At 35.1% G+C, this 19,557-nt stretch overlaps 1 protein-coding gene across 2 annotated transcripts in view; it reads right to left on the reverse strand.

The window, feature by feature from the left end:
• The window catches only part of LOC117342333, an 88,799-nt gene that overhangs the window by 51,647 nt on the left and 17,595 nt on the right, over positions 1-19,557 (reverse strand). The window contains exons 3-4 of one of the 2 annotated variants that reach the window (XM_033904469.1): positions 17,253-17,309; positions 15,424-16,374 (exon numbers count right to left, since the gene is read on the reverse strand). The exons of the other annotated variant lie outside the window; for it this stretch is intronic. Of the exons in view, the coding sequence (XP_033760360.1) occupies positions 15,511-16,374; positions 17,253-17,309 (921 nt within the window). The 3' untranslated portion in view covers positions 15,424-15,510. Of the gene's footprint in view, positions 1-15,423; positions 16,375-17,252; positions 17,310-19,557 lie in introns of those variants that run through there. 2 annotated transcript variants of the gene reach the window in all.

The raw sequence follows: 19,557 nt of genomic DNA on the forward strand, positions 1-19,557 counted from the left end.
GGGTTTCAGTATGAATGGCGTTTGCGATCTTTTTCTACGCAGGTAAAAAGTCAATAAATATTTCTATCGCCGAAGTTATGAAGCGCAGGAGAAATGATTCATACACAAGATCCCAAAATACCAGACAAACTAGTTCGGCGTATCAATATGACTTACGTATCTAAAACCAATTTTTATTTTCATAATACCTCACACTCAGCACTGAACGTCGCAGTGATTACAATACGATCGTCATAACCTCCTCGTATTACAGCAGTAGACATCTAATGAAGCTCTTGTAGTCTGTATACTTGATTTGATTGTAAAGGAAATAACCAGATTGTCGGGAACAATATCCCGAAACATGTTCATTGTCTGTATATCATTACTGTGTGATAGACCTCAGATCTCTATGGACTGGTCCTTATTAACCTTCATCGGAGGCTAATGTCGTCTTTAAGAAGTCATGAATATATTTAGATAAGGATCGTGTATGGTTTTGATAGCTCCTCATTTCTGATTGACAATAGCTTAAACATAAAGTAAGACAATTTACACGATTTAACAGACCATTCAGCTGGAATGAAGTTAAAAAGATAATAATCAAGCTATCATTTGTAGATGCTCCTGAGGATTTGTTACGAAAGGCAATATTTATGTTTGACTACTAAATCGTAGATCATTAAACCCTGTGCTATCTATATCGTACACTCATCCCCGTCAAACACACAAACAATAGTCGGTTTCTCTGATTGAAAGAGGTGTTTCTGTCGATGCATTTAGTGTACTTTCAACAAATTTTGTTGACAAAGTTTTTTTTCAGTCAATTAGATAGAATAACCGGCAAAGCCAATATAAATATTTCCATGAAATAGGCAAAGTTGAGAAAATATCTTAGACATATTGGAACTGAAAAAAATAATTCATAATGACACAGGAATTTGGATATTTCTGTTTACATTATAATGTACGAGGGCTGCTTGATAAGTTGTGAGCGTCGTACTGAAGGAGATACTCCAGGATGTTCATGAAGTCCAACTATTCCCTGACTATATAGGGACAAAGTTAGTTAGGGTTAGGGTTAGGGTTAGGGTTAGGGTTAGGGTTAGGGTTAGGGTTAGGGTTAGGGTGAAAGAGTCTGCCATTGCCATGGCTGCCTTCCACGATTGTGGCTTTAAATTGATTGAACATCCGCCTAATTCCCCTGATATCGCTCCATCAGGCTTTCATCTACACATGTATTTCTAAAACTGCTATTTCAGGCACACTAACCCTAGCCCTAACATGTTCTGGATGACTTTCTGAACAGCCCGGAAAAGGAGTTTTATAAAAGTGGCATTGAGACCCTTAAAAACCGCTGGCAAAAATGTATAGATACTGAAGTGGTCGTTTTGTTCTTACTAAACTCTCTATATTTCTTACACGCGCTGCTCAAGAGTGTCCAGTCACATTTGTGATGGTGAGACATCGATACTGTCCATGGTCGATCTTCGCGTAATTCTCTGTTGGCGGAAACAAGACCATAACATCTCTAAAACTGTAGAAAAACTGGTAACAATTTTTACCTGATATTTATTTCCTTTATACTTTCAATTGATCGTAACAAGTTTTGTTTCATAACAATTATATGTGTGCGCTAAAACGGTCCCGTTCGGCGACATGCCAGTTTGGGAAATGCCCTACACTGTCTCCAAACTCTTTGCCTACCATCACCTGTCATAATATTGTAAGCTTAATCGGAACTCGTGTCCATTGCTGCGAGGTCCAACAGCGATGAATTCGGGTAAATTTCGGATGTTACTTCGCCATCGTAACAAATTAGATTTAGAGTTTAGAGAAACTCTATAAATCATTGGTTAGGTCTATTCTAGAATATGGCAGTATACTCTTTGATAATTGCAACTAATACGAATCCGACCTTATTGAAAGTGTCCAGCGAAGGGCAGCTCTAATTTGCACAGGAGGGTATAAAGTTACCAAATATACTAAACTTCTATCGGAACTAGGTTGGGAGTTACTTAGTGACAAAAGGAAAAATTCTCGATTAAAAATGATTTTCAAAATCAAACAAAATATGGGTCCTTCATATTTGAAATCCATCTGTCCACTTCTTTGTCATCGCACACAAAATTACAACTTCAGAAATTCAAACACACTTCTACCTATTCCTTCCAGAAAGTCGTTCTATCACCAATCTTTCTTTCCCAGAACTATAAGAGACTGGAACAACCTACCTGAACATATTCGGAACAAACCAACGCTTGAATCTTTTTCACAAGCCCTATCACAACTCTCTACTCCAGTTTCAAATGATTTATATATTTATGGCCACGGGAAAGGAAAAATCAATCATTGTAGACTAAGAATGGGTCTTAGCGCCCTGAACAAACAAAGGTTCTTATACCGATTAACACCCAATAAATATTGTGACGACTGAACAGATTCCCCCGAAGACTTAAAACATTTCTTTTTGACCTGTCCAAAATATAACAACTTGCGTATGAAATTGTTAAGAAAAACTTGCAACGAATTGGCTCCAAATGTAAATCCAGATCTCATTGTAAATCTTATGCCTGATCTCCTTTTAAACATTATATTGCATGGCTCCGACAACAATACCGATTCCTCAAACAAAAACATTTTTGACTTTGTATTTGATTATATTGTTGATTCAAAAAGGTTCTAATTTCATCTTATAACACCCCCCCCCCCCCCCACACACCCTCCCACACCTTCACTCTCTTTGCTTTACCTCTTTCCCTTTATCCTCATCCTTCCTCTCCATCTCATCTTCTTTATGTTATGGAATGTATGTGTGAGTGAGAGAGCGTGTGTTATGATTACGTCTTGTACATACTGTATTGTTTTATGTGTTGAGGAGAGCATCTCGTAGCCCAAGGGCTGTTTGTGATCCTCATTAAACAAATAAAGAATTAGACAACAAATTAGATAAATGTTAGGAAGGCCACGTTTTTATTGGTTCACTTTCAACCCATTGTAGGTTAAAATCAATAGCGCATGTGTAACTTCGTATTCTACGTTCATCCTGAACGTGATAACACGGGGTCGCCCAGAGACGGTCGGAAGTTGACCCAGTTAAGTTTAAACCTTCTACAACCGGATAATTATCCTGTCACTTCAATAGTGTCACTTTTCAAGAGTCTCCATGCAAATTTCCCACCCGTAGTTAGGCATTGTTTTATCGATTTGGAGTTAGAATTGCGGTTTCGTTGTTATAATGCCGGTATTCTGTTGTTTTGTCAACCAACATGCTGTGCAACTCGATGCTACATGTATTACTCCCCGGCTTGGAAAATGTCAACGACTCTTTCGAAATTGGGGACATGCGAGGCCATAATGATAACTGTGATTATCGAGGTTTGGTAACATCGTTAGAAGCCAATTTAAAGGGTGTTTATGTAGTTTTGACTGAATTTTTAATGTTGTTTGAAAAGAAAAAAATATGCTACGAAATGGCAGACTTGTTCTGGAACGCCGCTACGTTTTAGGAACCAGTTAAATGATTGCTGCCTAAGCGTCACGAGTTATCTCGCTATTCCCACTAAAATCGATGTTGCTGTTGAGGAAACAACTTTTCATTGTTTTGTTCTTTTATATTGAATTCCTGTGAGCAAACAGAACCAAAAAAATTGTTATGAAAGAAAAAAATGTAGCATATTAAGTTGAAAACACACAATGGAAATTACAAATAAATAACGGACATTGACAACATGCTATTCATTTGATTAATATTGAAAAACGATTATGATGTTTTAAGAGTGTAAAATTTATGGTGATTAAAGTAGCTATTTTATTATCGCTAATACATAATTGTCAAAATGAATCAATCCTATTTGACCATACTGTGATATTGTAAAAATTGTTTGTTGTATTGCTAATAAATCAAACTGTTTATAACATTTTTTCATCAAACAGTACGCAATATAGAAATATAACTGATGATTAAGAATCAATTTTAATAGTTGGCATAGCAGGTCATTATGAACCTATTCCTCGTGCAATTTAAATGTCATCAAAACAACAAACAGATCATATCATAACTAACAATTGTTTCTGAAAAAAAGTGACTTCTTAAATTTCTTACCAAAATGAAGTCCATTGTATGCAAGGTGAAATTGCACTTTATAATCAGTTAAGTGTCTGAACGTATCTAAAAATCACAGTTAGCAATTAACTTTTTTATGTACAATACACATATTAAATTGTAATTGTGATCAGCCGTTTCCCTTAATAATTATCGTCTTAACTACAATTTGACAGTCTACACATAATGCTTGATACAATTTGTCATCAAGATATACATGTACATACATGTACATGTACAATATCAAAAACTCATCAACATATGGCCTACAACAGCAATTAATAATAACAAACTAGTTTTGAAACTTCTCTTTCAATCTATCTGTATTTGATCAATATTTTCAATACAAGTAGCATTGATTGACACTATTTTTCTCAATATCATATTAAGACTTATATTTAGTCTTTGATTTTTTCCTGGGTGTAGAATGCATTTCTACTTAATTTGGTGATCGCTGAAGTCAAGACCTTGTCACTTTCAAACTGTTTTTCCGTGCAGACGTCATCAAGCTTTATTAGATGCTATATTGGTTACCAATTAATCCTTCTTTATTTATTGTCAACTGAACCAAACGTATTGTGATAACAAAATCGACATTTTATTTTGGAACAGACAAACATTTTCATTTAAACAATAACTTAAAGGATTTATATGTAAAAAAACACGTGAAAAATAAAACCATCAAAGAAAAAAAATATATTGTATAAACAAACAAAAAAACAAACAAATCAATTGATGTTTGCTGATAACACTTATTATTAATTAAAGATTATTATCCCCCGGGGCATACCTATGTTGGTGTGTTACACGTTTCAATATATTCATAGGTTGTTAACTTTGATGCTAAACTCAATAAAACTAAATTCAAAAATTCTGATTTCATAAAAGGAATAAGAAAAATTTATAATCACTGGATTAGTAATCCTTAAAATCAGTTTTGAAGTTAAGGGACAACACCCTGGACAATTGTTGATGACTTGGACACAACAGAAGTTCTGATTTGTATTACACAGGTTTGGTCTAGGTTATATCCAGCCAGCGACATCCAACAGAATGATCCTATGTGTAGTAGACTCACCTCGATGTAAATTCTTAAGTTAGTTCGTTATTTGTGTTTTATAATGATGTTATGAAAACTATCCTGATAATTGTCCATTTGATTTTAACATTAATGAATTGAATACATGTGACTTTTTTCTCCGTTGTAATTGAGTTTTAATTTATATGCTTTGATTTGACAGGTGTTTTATAACGGAAATTAGTCAGATTAAAAGGTTTCTTGTGAATTGATTTAATTTGCTGATTGATAAACCACAAACTTATTCTAAAACATGGATTGCTTCCAAACTGTACCTACATTTGTAAGTATTCGTACGTTGTAGTTTTTACGGGATCAAATGAAGGAAATAATAAATTTGAACCAATGGTTTGAGCCCTATTATCTGCCTGTTCTTCCGGGTAGCATTGTACGGTATTATCAGGAAACATTTTGAAAACAATTATCATGTTGAACTCACTTCAAGTTCGCCTCCTAATGTATTAGTTCTCATGTTACAAAACCAGGGTCACATAAATCTCGGAATGGATCATGATCCAGCGTATCGACCAGACCTTAAGGACCTGGTCGTGTATAAAGTAGCCCCTCTACGCTGAAGTATAGCAGAGCCTGATGCGATCTTGTCGTGTATCGGGCTCGTTCACATATCCGTATATATAATACTATTATTATAATTACCCAGTTTGTTTTCTTGAGAAAGTGACATTATCCGGGTTTTCCCAACATTGTACTACTGTTCTGCTTCTTCTCCAATGAGCTTCGTTTTATTCTGAGTTTACCCTAAATGTTTTATTCTGAGTTAACCCTTGTTTTTATCAATGTGTCGACGTCTGATTTGGTTTAGCTTTGTATTTTCCCCGGGTTTTATATTGAGTGCCCGCGCTGTAGTACTCATCCCGATATTAACTTACAATCTTTGGGTAAAAAAGTGGCGCAACGTTATCATAACAACAAAATAATACCCAATCTTAACGATATCGCGAGGGATTAGGGGTACAGACTCATAACAAGTGAACAATACATCGAGTTATCATCAGAGCACACTGGTTTATCGAGTAAGATTTTTGTTGTAAAACCATTCAGATTACTTGATTTGGTTCATGTCCTCACGAGATCTATCGAAGCTACGCAAAGACAGATCAGGTGAATACCGACGATGTGGGAGCGAAGTGAAAATATATAGGTGCATTATAATACACTTTTTTCTGTTCCCACAAAAAAATTGGAATCCTCCGTAAATACACTTGTTTTGGCCTCAATATTGTCACTTTATAAATAGGAAATACATATGTATGTATACCTGATATGTTTTTGTGTTAGAGTACGTATGGAACAGTGTGTAAATTTCCATTTCTCTCGATCGAAAGCCTTTTCCTGATATCTATAAAAAAAAATAGATAAAAGATAGCGCACTCTGCTACGTTTGGAACATGCCTTTTACAAAACCTTTCAAGATGGTAATTTCTTATATTTCACTCAATGATATAATAAAATTACATACCTGAACGCCAATTTCTGCCCACAACGACTGCCAAGCTATACCGTCGAGTGAAACGAATGGAAGAAACTATGATTTTAATCATCTTATTCTCAAATTATCAAATCATTTCCTGTTGCGAATAACATCTTTGTGTAAGCAGTTGTAAAACGCCTACGGGAAGTAATTCAGACGCTCCGTCAACATTTTACAATGGAAGTAACACGTAATAGTTACTTAGTATGAATTAATTGTCATCATTTGAACTATGTTATCTAAAAACACAGGCTGGCTGCTCTGAATACACCGCTTCAAAATATATTTGTTTCTCTTATACCCCCCTTACGTAAATTCACGTAAATTCACATTAAATTGTATTTTTGTTACAATGCTCAACATTTATAATGACCCCTTTTTATCGTTAAATTTCTTTTTTTGATTTATGATTTGATTTCATTTATATTAAAAACTTACTATCAAATAGAATTGTGTATATATATTTACTATCAAATAGAAATGTGTATATATATTTACTATTCAATAGAAATGTGTATATATATTTACTATCAAATAGAAATGTGTATATATATTTACTATTCAATAGAAATGTGTATATATATTTACTATTCAATAGAAATGTGTATATATATTTACTATTCAATAGAAATGTGTATATATATTTACTATTCAATAGAAATGTGTATATATATTTACTATCAAATAGAAATGTGTATATATATTTACTATTCAATAGAAATGTGTATATATATTTACTATTCAATAGAAATGTGTATATATATTTACTATTCAATAGAAATGTGTATATATATTTACTATTCAATAGAAATGTGTATATATATTTACTATTCAATAGAAATGTGTATATATATTTACTATTCAATAGAAATTTTACCGGAAATGCACGGGCCAGGTAAGACAACAGATACGCATGCCTGTTGGTTGGAGCGCCGTTCGCGCTAAGGGATATTTCCCGAACGGGCTGAAGTCGAATCCACAATCAAACTGTGGTGAGTATTCTTATCTTTCTTCTGTAAATATGTTTTTGAGTCTAAAAAGCCCTGTAATATCTGTCAAGCCAAACTCAGTGTGGTCAACTCTAGCGTAACGACCTTGATTACATGTTACCGATATCTAGGTGTAGTATTTTGTATATGTATTTACTATGAACAATAATATAGTGGAAATATTGCTATCAGTGTTGTTGAAATGCATATATATATACTGAATGTAATTTTCGTAATAGTAACACGTACATTCTCCTCGTCTGGTTTTGTAATGTATGGAAGCCCTTTAGAGTTATATATCTTTATCGTGTACGTGTCTAATTGTATGGAAGCCTTGTAATATCATAATTTGTAATGTTCAGATTATGTTAGATTCGCCATGTATTGATGTATTGTTGGGCCCACATGGTAGTATTATATATATTTTATCTATGGAAGCATCTAGTTGCCGTAAATGTTCTAATTTGTAGTTTATCCAGTTTATAAGTGAATAACTTAGTTATTTTATAGGGTGGTATGTTAGTTGTATGTGAGATCTATTATTAGTGTTTGTGTTATTTAAAGCTTCACATGGGGAGTCGTCTGGAACAACCAGGACCTACCAAAGCCATGTAGTGATAGGACAGCTGGGAGTCACAGCATCAGGACTGATCAAGGACTGCATCCTAGGTCTTGCAGGATTACGGTCAGCTGCATAATACTACCAGTCACTAATCAGAAGGTCAGGGTCATGAGACACCGTGAGAGTTAGCCATTCTCCTGCGTATGGCTTGTATGGTAACATTGACATGCTACGATGTGTGATCGTTGACGTTGAGGTATACCGTTATATTCATAATCTGAGCTTGGTGCTGACTAGATCAGAATTGTTGCAGTTGTCTGAGGAACAGAGACACTACAGTTAATGGACACTGTCCCCAGTGTGGTGAAGCCATATTGACTTTTGATAACTTGAGTGATAATGGGTGTGACTGTGTGTGTTTATATACTAAGTCTCAACATTTGTTTGTTGTTTGTTGTTGTTTATGTTGTATATCAATTTATATTTTGTAAATTGCGTAGTTGTTTGTGTTCTCATTTTCGGGGTAGCATTTACCCAAGCTCTTCCTACGTTACAAAAACTAACATAATGTTATACACTTAACGCATGATGTGCACTCTTTTTATCAAATATCTGGTATTAATTAAAAACAATTCCTGTATGTTTTAGGATTTCGTTGATATCCTTCCTTAACACTGAAATAAAATGCGTATACATTTATAATGTGGTATTTCTCATTGAACTGATGTCTTCGGTTTACATCCTTTTGTCTCTAAAACTAGCTTGTTCGTTTTTGCTTCCTAAAGCCTCCCATATTATACAAATATATTATGGGTGTTTGTGCAAATAGTCCAGAATATTTGACACGAGGTACTGGTAATTGACCGATGTTCTATTGCACGAGGCCGAATTACACAGATAGTCATGATATACTTGTTTTCTTACATAATCACTAAAACACAGCTACATGTAGAAGGCCTAGAAGTCATCGTGAATGTCGTCGGCAGTGTTGACATCTGACTTCGACGCTTGAAAGGTAGGACGAAATTCCGAAATGTCACAGGTATTCGTTGGTTTGTTTGTTTTGTTTAACGTCCTATTAATAGCCAGGGTCATTTCAGGACGTGCCAGGTTTTGGAGATGGAGGAAAGCAGGAGTACCCGGAGAAAAAACCCACCGTGTTCAATAGTTCGCACGTGGCCAAATTCCAAAGGGTCACAGGTGTTCAATAGTTCGCACGTGACCGTACAATAATCATTTTAGCCGTGCAATAGTATACAGTTTTTGTATGGGAGTGCGGGAAATAGCATTTTTATTGGCCCCCGAGACATCAGCTATTTTCCGAGGCGAAGCCGAGGGAATTAGTTAATGCAAGGGGGATAATAAAAGTGCTATTTTCAGAAATACCCATATATTAACTGTTTTATTATACAAGCATTTAAATCATTCCATTTTTTTCTCTCGAACCAGTGTTCATATCCTCCACTATTCCTAATTATTTTCCCGATGATAGTCTTTCAGTATGCCAACTGGCGTTTTTATTACTCGTTGTGTGTCAGTGATGTAATTTTCCTAAAAAAAAATCCTCTCCAGCACTTTTTCATCCAGATTATTGAAAATGGTAGACGAAGCAATTTTCCAAATTATGATTCCTTTGAACGATTTCAGTAAACAAACTGTGTCTGCTTCGTCTTGGTTCCGAAAACGCTTATGCTTTGTCCAATCAGAATGAACGAAGCAAAAACGCCCGCGAAAATATGAATGCACTCATTCCGGGTAAATAGCACTTTTGGAGGATGTGGTTCTAATAGCATTTATATTGTCTACTTTTATATATGTAAAATAAGGAAAGGTATAATAATTCAAAACATAGCTGATGTGTACAGTTAAGGGAAATCAAACGCATTATGTAATAATATACAAATAGTTCATGGCTTACTGTGCTCTAGTCCATTGGAGTATTACCAAACAATAATGAAGATAAGTCATCATCAGATAAATACTATTTTATTACTTGCTGAGTGACTGGTTTATTTCCTGGTCGGTTTTTTGGATAATTTTCTGTCATTTTTTTTTTTTTTTAACACAAACATTTAATACCCCAGAACATGTTTACATTGGAAGGCTGCCAAGGTTGGGGCCTTGGGGTCAGCCTTCAAAATATAAACAATGTCCCCACGCAGGGGGGCTCTCACTCGCCACACAACTGACACAATTTACACATCTCATACTCTGACGCTTTTTTTTTTCTGTCAATTTGATCCAGATGACTTTAAAAACGAATCATAAATCCTCACCACGTACTGTAGAGCCTTTTTCGTATTCATGCTGTCAGCAGCATCCAACAATTTCTCTGTACGCTGACTAAACAACGCTGACACGAAGTCCATCAACTATTTTCCTGGCCTTCGGTCTTATCTGGAGGATTATAGGGCTGTGTAACGAACGCAGTATCAGTTTATATATGTGGTCAGGTTTGGTGTATCGTGTTGTCAGTATAATGTGGTCAGGTTTGGTGTATCGTGTTGTCAGTATAATGTGGTCAGGTTTGGTGTATCGTGTTGTCAGTATAATGTGGTCAGGTTTGGTGTATCGTGTTGTCAGTATAATGTGGTCAGGTTTGGTGTATCGTGTTGTCAGTATAATGAGGGCAGGTTTGGTGTATCGTGTTGTCAGTATAATGTGGTCAGGTTTGGTGTATCGTGTTGTCAGTATAATGTGGTCAGGTTTGGTGTATCGTGTTGTCAGTATAATGTGGTCAGGTTTGGTGTATCGTGTTGTCAGTATAATGTGGGCAGGTTTGATGTATCGTGTTGTCAGTATAATGTAGGCAGGTTTGGTGTATCGTGTTGTCAGTATAATGTGGTCAGGTTTGGTGTATCGTGTTGTCGGTATAATATGGCCAGGTTTGGTGTATCGTGTTGTCAGTATAATGTGGCCAAGTTTGGTTTATTGTGTTGTCAGTATAATGTGGTCAGGTTTGGTGTATCGTGTTGTCAGTATAATGTGGTCAGGTTTGGTGTATCGTGTTGTCAGTATAATGTGGGTAGGTTTGGTGTGTCGTGTTGTCAGTATAATGTGGTCAGGTTTGGTGTATCGTGTTGTCAGTATAATGTGGTCAGGTTTGGTGTATCGTGTTGTCAGTATAATGTGGTCAGGTTTGGTGTATCGTGTTGTCAGTATAATGTGGTCAGGTTTGGTGTATCGTGTTGTCAGTATAATGTGGTCAGGTTTGGTGTTATCGTGTTGTCAGTATAATGTGGTCAGGTTTGGTGTATCGTGTTGTCAGTATAATGTGGTCAGGTTTGGTGTATCGTGTTGTCAGTATAATGTGGTCAGGTTTGGTGTATCGTGTTGTCAGTATAATGTGGGCAGGTTTGATGTATCGTGTTGTCAGTATAATGTGGTCAGGTTTGGTGTATCGTGTTGTCAGTATAATGAGGTCAGGTTTGGTGTATCGTGTTGTCAGTATAATGTGGTCAGGTTTGGTGTATCGTGTTGTCAGTATAATGTGGTCAGGTTTGGTGTATCGTGTTGTCAGTATAATGTGGTCAGGTTTGGTGTATCGTGTTGTCAGTATAATGTGGTCAGGTTTGGTGTATCGTGTTGTCAGTATAATGTGGTCAGGTTTGGTGTTATCGTGTTGTCAGTATCATGTGGTCATGTTTGGTGTATGGTGTTGTCAGTATAATGTGGTCAGGTTTGGTGTATCGTGTTGTCAGTATAATGTGGTCAGGTTTGGTGTATCGTGTTGTCAGTATAATGTGGTCAGGTTTGGTGTTATCGTGTTGTCAGTATAATGTGGTCAGGTTTGGTGTATCGTGTTGTCAGTATAATGTGGTCAGGTTTGGTGTATCGTGTTGTCAGTATAATGTGGTCAGGTTTGGTGTATCGTGTTGTCAGTATAATGTGGTCAGGTTTGGTGTATCGTGTTGTCAGTATAATGTGGTCAGGTTTGGTGTATCGTGTTGTCAGTATAATGTGGTCAGGTTTGGTGTATCGTGTTGTCAGTATAATGTGGTCAGGTTTGGTGTATCGTGTTGTCAGTATAATGTGGTCAGGTTTGGTGTATCGTGTTGTCAGTATAATGTGGTCAGGTTTGGTGTATCGTGTTGTCAGTATAATGTGGTCAGGTTTGGTGTATCGTGTTGTCAGTATAATGTGGTCAGGTTTGGTGTATCGTGTTGTCAGTATAATGTGGTCAGGTTTGGTGTATCGTGTTGTCAGTATAATGTGGCAAGGTTTGGTGTATCGTGTTGTCCGTATAATGAGGGCAGGTTTGGTGTATCGTGTTTTATCTGGGAATTATAGTTTGAAAATACAAAACTAAACTGTAAACAACCTTGCTATGGCCAGCAGGAGGCTGTCCCCAATTTTGATCAGGAAGTTGACCCGATTCCTGACCAAGAGGCTACCCTAATTCTTGACGAAAAGGCTGCCCTAATTCCTGACCAAGTGTCCTGTGTCCACTCCTACCGAAGGGACTCCTCCCATACCTGAGTGACTGTTCTCACCTTTCTATTACATTGATGGTGCAGTATAATTTCTTTTCCAGTTAACGATGTTATTTAAGACGTTGTGAAGACCTCTGCAGAAGTAGTTGTCATTTCACCCTCGGATGGCTCAGACCAAGGTTATTTGGCTAGACTCGATGCTATTCTCCGGCTCATGGAGTCCAACAGATAAAACAAATGCGTCACTGTAATTCGTCACAATGCTGGAGGAAATGAGCATAATACTAAACTCAAGGGTCTCTCTCATTTGACCTATGAACCTAAAGGAAACAACACGACACGGCGTCAAAACTTCCTTTGTGCGCTCAAGTTGTGTATTCCAGCTGCGAAGAAGTGTGAACAAATGATAATGCCCCAAGATTAGATGCCCCTAATGCAGTAGTAGTGTAAACCGCTATACTTACAGGTAAAATTAATTGAAGTTAACATCCAGAACTAATATCAAACTTTCGAGATAATAAGTCAAAAATTCGACTTACTAACCCGCAATTTTGAGAGACTAAGTCGAAATTTTCAATCAATTATTCCAAGTTTTGAAATACACGTATATATTCGAAATGTGGAAAAAAAAAAGAAAAAAAAAAAAAAAAACTGACGTGGCAGTAATACACCTCCTTAGAAATGGTATCTGAACCATTTCATTATGGCAAAAGGTGACAAAAAGGACGATACACTTTTCCGATTCTGTTCATAATACAGTGGATTTAACAGCTTTAATGAACATAATCTAGTATCCACTTTAAGTGTTATACGTTTTTGTTTGATGTTCCTGATTTCAACTTTATTTATTTATTTATTTATTTTTGTTCAGTTTTAAAATATCTTTATTCATCCTTTTGCATATTATGAAAACCATAGAAATAACATCACTTATAGATACAGTTTTACAGCGGCACAATATCATTTTTTGAGAAGAGCATCAAGGGTGACAATGATTTGGTATACATAATAGTAACATTTTTAGAAAATGCGTACATGTATATATAGTGAAACAATGTTTGATGGCTAATAGAAATAAAGTATGTATTGAACAATTTAGATAAAGATGTACCATTGTTGAATTCTATATAGCTTACAGTATTAAGAGGTTGATAGGTGTACATATATAGTATTGAAGAGTTACATTGTATGACATATATATGTATAGTAAGATGATAATCACTTGCATAAACTGGAGGTGTTGCATGATTGTATAGTATAGAATATATATAATGGTTTTAAGAAACAGCAGAAATGCAAGCTACCTGAGTATTATTTTGAGACTTGTCTCCCTTTGATTAAAAGCTATATCTGGATCTGTATATAATATAAAAAGGCTAATGAAAGTAGCTATTGTTAATTATTGATTTTATGGCATGTGCTTATATAAGGCAAGTAGTGAATATAGTAATAAAACAAGAAAAAAAGGATTTTTTCTTATTATTTACCACATTTAATACAGCTTTCACACTCACTTTCACACATTTATGTATATATATATATATATATACTTATACAAATAAAAGGTGTATTTTAAGTAAGAGAAAAAATCTATTTGATATGGACCATTTATTTTCAAACTTATTGTACTCCATCTTATTTCTAAGTATTACTTCTTCTATTTACAGGTAAAAATCTAATTCGTTTTTAAATCCATTTATATAAGGAAGACAGGTAACTTATAATGAATTTAGTTTTAGAAACACCCGACATACATACGACATCGTTTGTCTCCAACTTTTACATGCAATTATATTAACCGCTCCCTAGCTAAGAGTAAACAAGGAGGGGGCATAGCAATATTTATAGGGATCCTTGGAATCATATGTAAGTATTTGCTCTGTGTCTCAAGACACATTTGTGTGGCTTAAACTTGACAAACATCTATCTGTATGTGAGAAATATGTCTTCATGTCCTCTATACATTCCGCCAGATCGAGCGGCGTCTTACAGGCTTTACAACAGAGATTTATCTTATATATATATATATTTCTTATTACAATAGTAGTAAAGCAGTTATTTATATCATTCAACAGAGATTTATTTTATGTATATTTCTTATTACAATAGTAGTAAAACAGTTATTTATATCATTTAAGAATGCCAACACTTATGCAGAGGTGGCAGCATTAAGTTTGTAGGATGGCTCTGTGTCACACACAGGTATTTCATTTATTTTATATATGAATTGGCAGTGGTGCAGTGGTAACGTTGTGTAATGATTTATATACTGATATATTTCTATAGTTCTTATTACTTTAACTGAAATGTTACAGTAGTTTGACAGAAGAAGTTATTATGGATATTATTTATTTAAGATCAATGAATTTATAAATCTTAATACCTGAAAAGTCCTATGTATTGTGATAATTTAGTAACTAAATTCAAAATGTAATTATTGATGTAAAATATATCAGTGGGTTATCTCCCTTAGTTATGTTTTTAAATGTCCACTGTTCGTTTTTATATTTATCAAATACCGTTCTGCAACTTAGTCATTTTCATAAACATGTGATGTGCCATCTGTGAGTCCACTGTCGAATTGTAATTAAGAACTCGTAACAATGTCTGAAAACCCACAAGGTTACATGCACATATACACTTTCAATCGATTAACAAAAAATCCATTAACAATCATAACTATCACAAATAACATTATTGTAATTGTAAAAAGTTGTCCCTTTTCTTTTGAAATGGAAGGGATGTTAATCTCAGATAACAAAGATTCTTTTGTTGATTGATTTTGTTAATTAATTTATTAAATTCATATTAAATACATATCCATATTTCTGTAAATTTGGTAATAAAATATATTGTAAAATAAACTATTAGGCTATGCTTCGTCATACATAAGATAACCCAAGTAAACCCAAGGGTTTCCGAGCATCACTTTCTTTGTTCCTGGGATGTAGAGTTGTACGTCGACATCTAACGGGTGTGCCTTCCGTTCTTCTGTTGTAAACATGGAATACAGTATGTGCTGTTCTACATTCATCAAACTCTCGTTCAGATATCTCATCACTGCAGATTTGTATTGCTCAGCAAACCTTACAAGTACTTCTGGCTTTCCAAGAAACAATCCTCCTCCGATCCAGTTTAAATTTCCGTAAATTATTGTCTTTGGTCGAATGTTTGAGAGTTTTGAATTATAAACACGCGTTACACCAACTTTGGTGGCATCGAAATCACTGGGAACCTCCAGCCAGAATGTCTTATTTCTGGACATAACTCCCCGGAAATATCCAAGGTCTAACCAGCAGTAGTATTCAGTAGAAAAAAAGTTTTGTTTAATTGCATCACGCGTGACAGGTAATTTCGAATGTGTAACCGCGGTGTAAGCTGGTACATAAGTATTTGGATAGTGCTTTGGATATCCCGGCAAGGAATATATTTTGGCAATTTTTGGCATAATTTGGAAACTCCATAAAGTGTTTCTTTCTATGACGTTTGTCTTTGTTAGATGTTTCGTATTGTTGCGTACTTTCCTGAATAACGTCGCAAAAGCTTGGCTATCTGTATATAAAATGACTGGATTCCTTAATCTTTCAAAAACACTCAACCAGTTTTTATATTCTTTTGGTGTCCTTATTTTATTCAGATATCCTTTTGGGAAACTTCCAATGTCAAAGAACCCCGTAATAATAGTCAAACTTTTATTTGTACCAGCTAAACTCCGGATAAATTCCTGCGTGTTGTCCTGTAAAACAATAAAGATATGTGTTAATTTGGCTCTGAATTGTATGGCGGCTGGGAAGGAACATTATATATATATTTCGAGTTTTTTCTACAATTTTATTGACCTTTCTCTCGACAAACACCTCGAGTGAATAAATATTCATATTTCTCTTAATCAAGGGCAATAAATTGTTTATCAGTAAAAAACCTCGATTTCTGCAAGGCACTGAAGAATTCCTTCGGCTCATTTTTTTCCGAATTTAATATTTGCTCGACTTCTTTCCTTCGAGAACTCTGAAACATACAATAACTAACCTCCTGTCGTGTCAGAAACATACTCTAAAAAAAAAAAAAAAAAAAAGGGAGTTGTATATTTCCCCAAAGTTTCGAATCTATATTACGCAGGCCGCCATTTGTCTGTTGCATTGATACAAAGGTAAGACTATTATTATCTCAATGTGATAACTTAGGAGAAAATACCTTTAAAGTTTTGATTGATTTACCTATAAAACTGCCCTGTATTCGGCTCGATGGAGTAGGTTCCTACCACCAAAACAAACGTGTGACTTTAAGACATGTATTTATGACATGGACGGTAAAATATGGTGACATCAACATAAGTTAAGGAGATAAGGAGAAAACTGTTGTATATGTGTGAGAGGGTACAGTGTCGAGACCCCGTAGTGGCTGAGACCTTTACCTTCTCACACGTATAGTACAGTTTGAGGCTTATCTCTAACTTAAAACACAGCACAAAAGAATGCCTTCTGACTGTGTTTTAAATACGGTTATTGCGTATCAACGTGGCTAAAAGCTATTCTGTCACAACAATAATGAAGATGATAATAATCAGGTCAAGCGTGTCTTTTTACTCAGTATGTTATATAATATTGTACTTACAAGCGGGCTGATTCCAACTGATTTCAAAAAGGGTAACCCCTCTGTAGTGAAAAATTTCTGCAATCAGAAAAAAAAATATACATAAAATCACTAACTGTAGGATGATCAATCGTAGAATGATCTCCTTTTACTTAGCATTACATATATGATCACATAATCGACCTACTATTCATATAATTTTTGTATATACCATATTTTGTCCTCGACATTTTGTAGTTAAACCTGTTGACTTGTTTGAACTTTGTGATAAAAAATGTTTCTTCCATACGTTTCCATTTCTTGAGATGTGATGAAACTGGTCTCAAAAGTTTTATTTTTTTCCTCGAAAAGGCTTAAAATAGAAGAAAAATATCCCGATGTAGTGGCAACTTATTTCGCATCATATATATAATATTACACACAAATACCACACAAATATCTGATGCATTATATAATATTAATTGCTTATTTATAAGGAAAGCCTGTTTAAGACCTTTTAGAAAGTGAAAGTGAGACTACAATTTTACCACCTATTTCTTTCTGTCCTTGTTACCGAAGTCTAAAGAATCAAGTTTCAGAATATAACAAAAATGTTAATACACAATCAGAATTGGGGGTCAGACAAACTGTCTGGGTGTTGTTGAGCCTTGTCCTAACACAATATCTTACTAAAAAAATATTATACAGTTAGAATTGGGGGTCAGACAAACTGTCTCGGTGTTGTTGAGCCTTGTCCTAACAAAATATTTTACTAAAAAATATTATACAGTTAGAATTGGGGGTCAGACAAACTGTCTCGGTGTTGTTGAGCCTTGTCCTAACAAAATATCTTACTAAAAAATATTATACAGTTAGAATTGGGGGTCAGACAAACTGTCTCGGTGTTGTTTAGCCTTGTCCTAACAGAATATTTTACAACAAAAAGGTATTGTACGGTTAGAATTGGGGGTCAGACAAACTGTCTCGGTGTTTTTCAGCCTTGTCCCTACAAAATATCTTACTAAAACAATATTATACAGTTAGAATTGGGGTCAGACAAACTGTCTCGGTGTCGTAGAGCCTTGTCCTTACAAAATATCTTACTAAAAAAATATTATACAGTTAGAATTGGGGTTCAGACAAACTGTCTCGATGTTGTTTAGCCTTGTTCTAACAGAATATTTAAAACAAAAAAGGTATTGTACGGTTAGAATTGGGGGTGAGACAAACTGTCTCGGCGTTGTTAAGCCTTGTCCTAACACTCGAAACAAGTCGTTTGCCATAGTAGACACTATAATCCAATATGTCGTGGTGTGCGTAGATTTATTTTCTCACAGCCGATAAAATAATCACAGTTTACCTACAGCACGATAATATGTCCCCCATATCTATAAATAGCTTACCCTACCATTATGTAACCCTAGATTAAATTGGTATGCGTACCTTCTCAGAGGATTGTTTGTCAACTAATCCACGTACCTATGGTATCGGATTAGATATTGTTATTTTCTGACAACAAGAAGCCCATGGATCCTGTATGGATAGTGTTATTTTCTGACAACAAGAAGCCCATGGATCCTGTATGGATAGTGTTATTTATGAAAACAAGATGCCTATGACACCGTAATGGAAAGCGTGATTTTCTGACAACAAGAGGCTGAATTATAGGTCACCCGAGTTTAATATACGTTGTTAATTCAAACAGTTGAAAACACACCATCTTTTCCAATATCTAGAACACAGACTTAAGACTGAAGAATAGAAACTCTGGGTGGAAACAAGGAAATATTGTAGGCATATTAGAAAAGGACATCTTTCACGAACAATAGAATTTTGCTCATGAACCAATTTGACCAAAACCAGATAGTATTTGTCGCGCCCTTAGAGTGAATGTTTGAAATAGGTTCGAAAAATTCAAAAGGTCCCTTTGACTACCTTCGGCCCTACCACTTAGTCACCGGGGTCTGGTTACAGTAGAATATTTAAAGTACATGTATCTATCATCCATCTTATCAATCATATCTCGATAATATTTAAGCATGTAACTGCTGTTGTAAAGGTTTCAAAGGATTGCAGACAAATTGCGCGTTAGCCCAAGACAATAGTATCGTTCTATTGTGTTCCGTAATGTTATATATTTACAGAGAGAAAAACAAAACAAAACAAAAACAATGTAAATCCATGCCATGGAACACGAAAGTGATGAAACGTTTATAAATAACCTTCTGGTCTTTTCACAATTAAAGAGCATTTGTTGCCAGCATATATGGATCTAAAATTAAGATTCAATAATTTCAATCAAGGTTAACTTACTTAAAATTAATCAGAGAAAACTAAACTTCACGCC

The sequence above is a fragment of the Pecten maximus genome, chromosome 14 (assembly GCF_902652985.1).
Source record: "Pecten maximus chromosome 14, xPecMax1.1, whole genome shotgun sequence".
Lineage (NCBI taxonomy): Eukaryota > Metazoa > Mollusca > Bivalvia > Pectinida > Pectinidae > Pecten > Pecten maximus.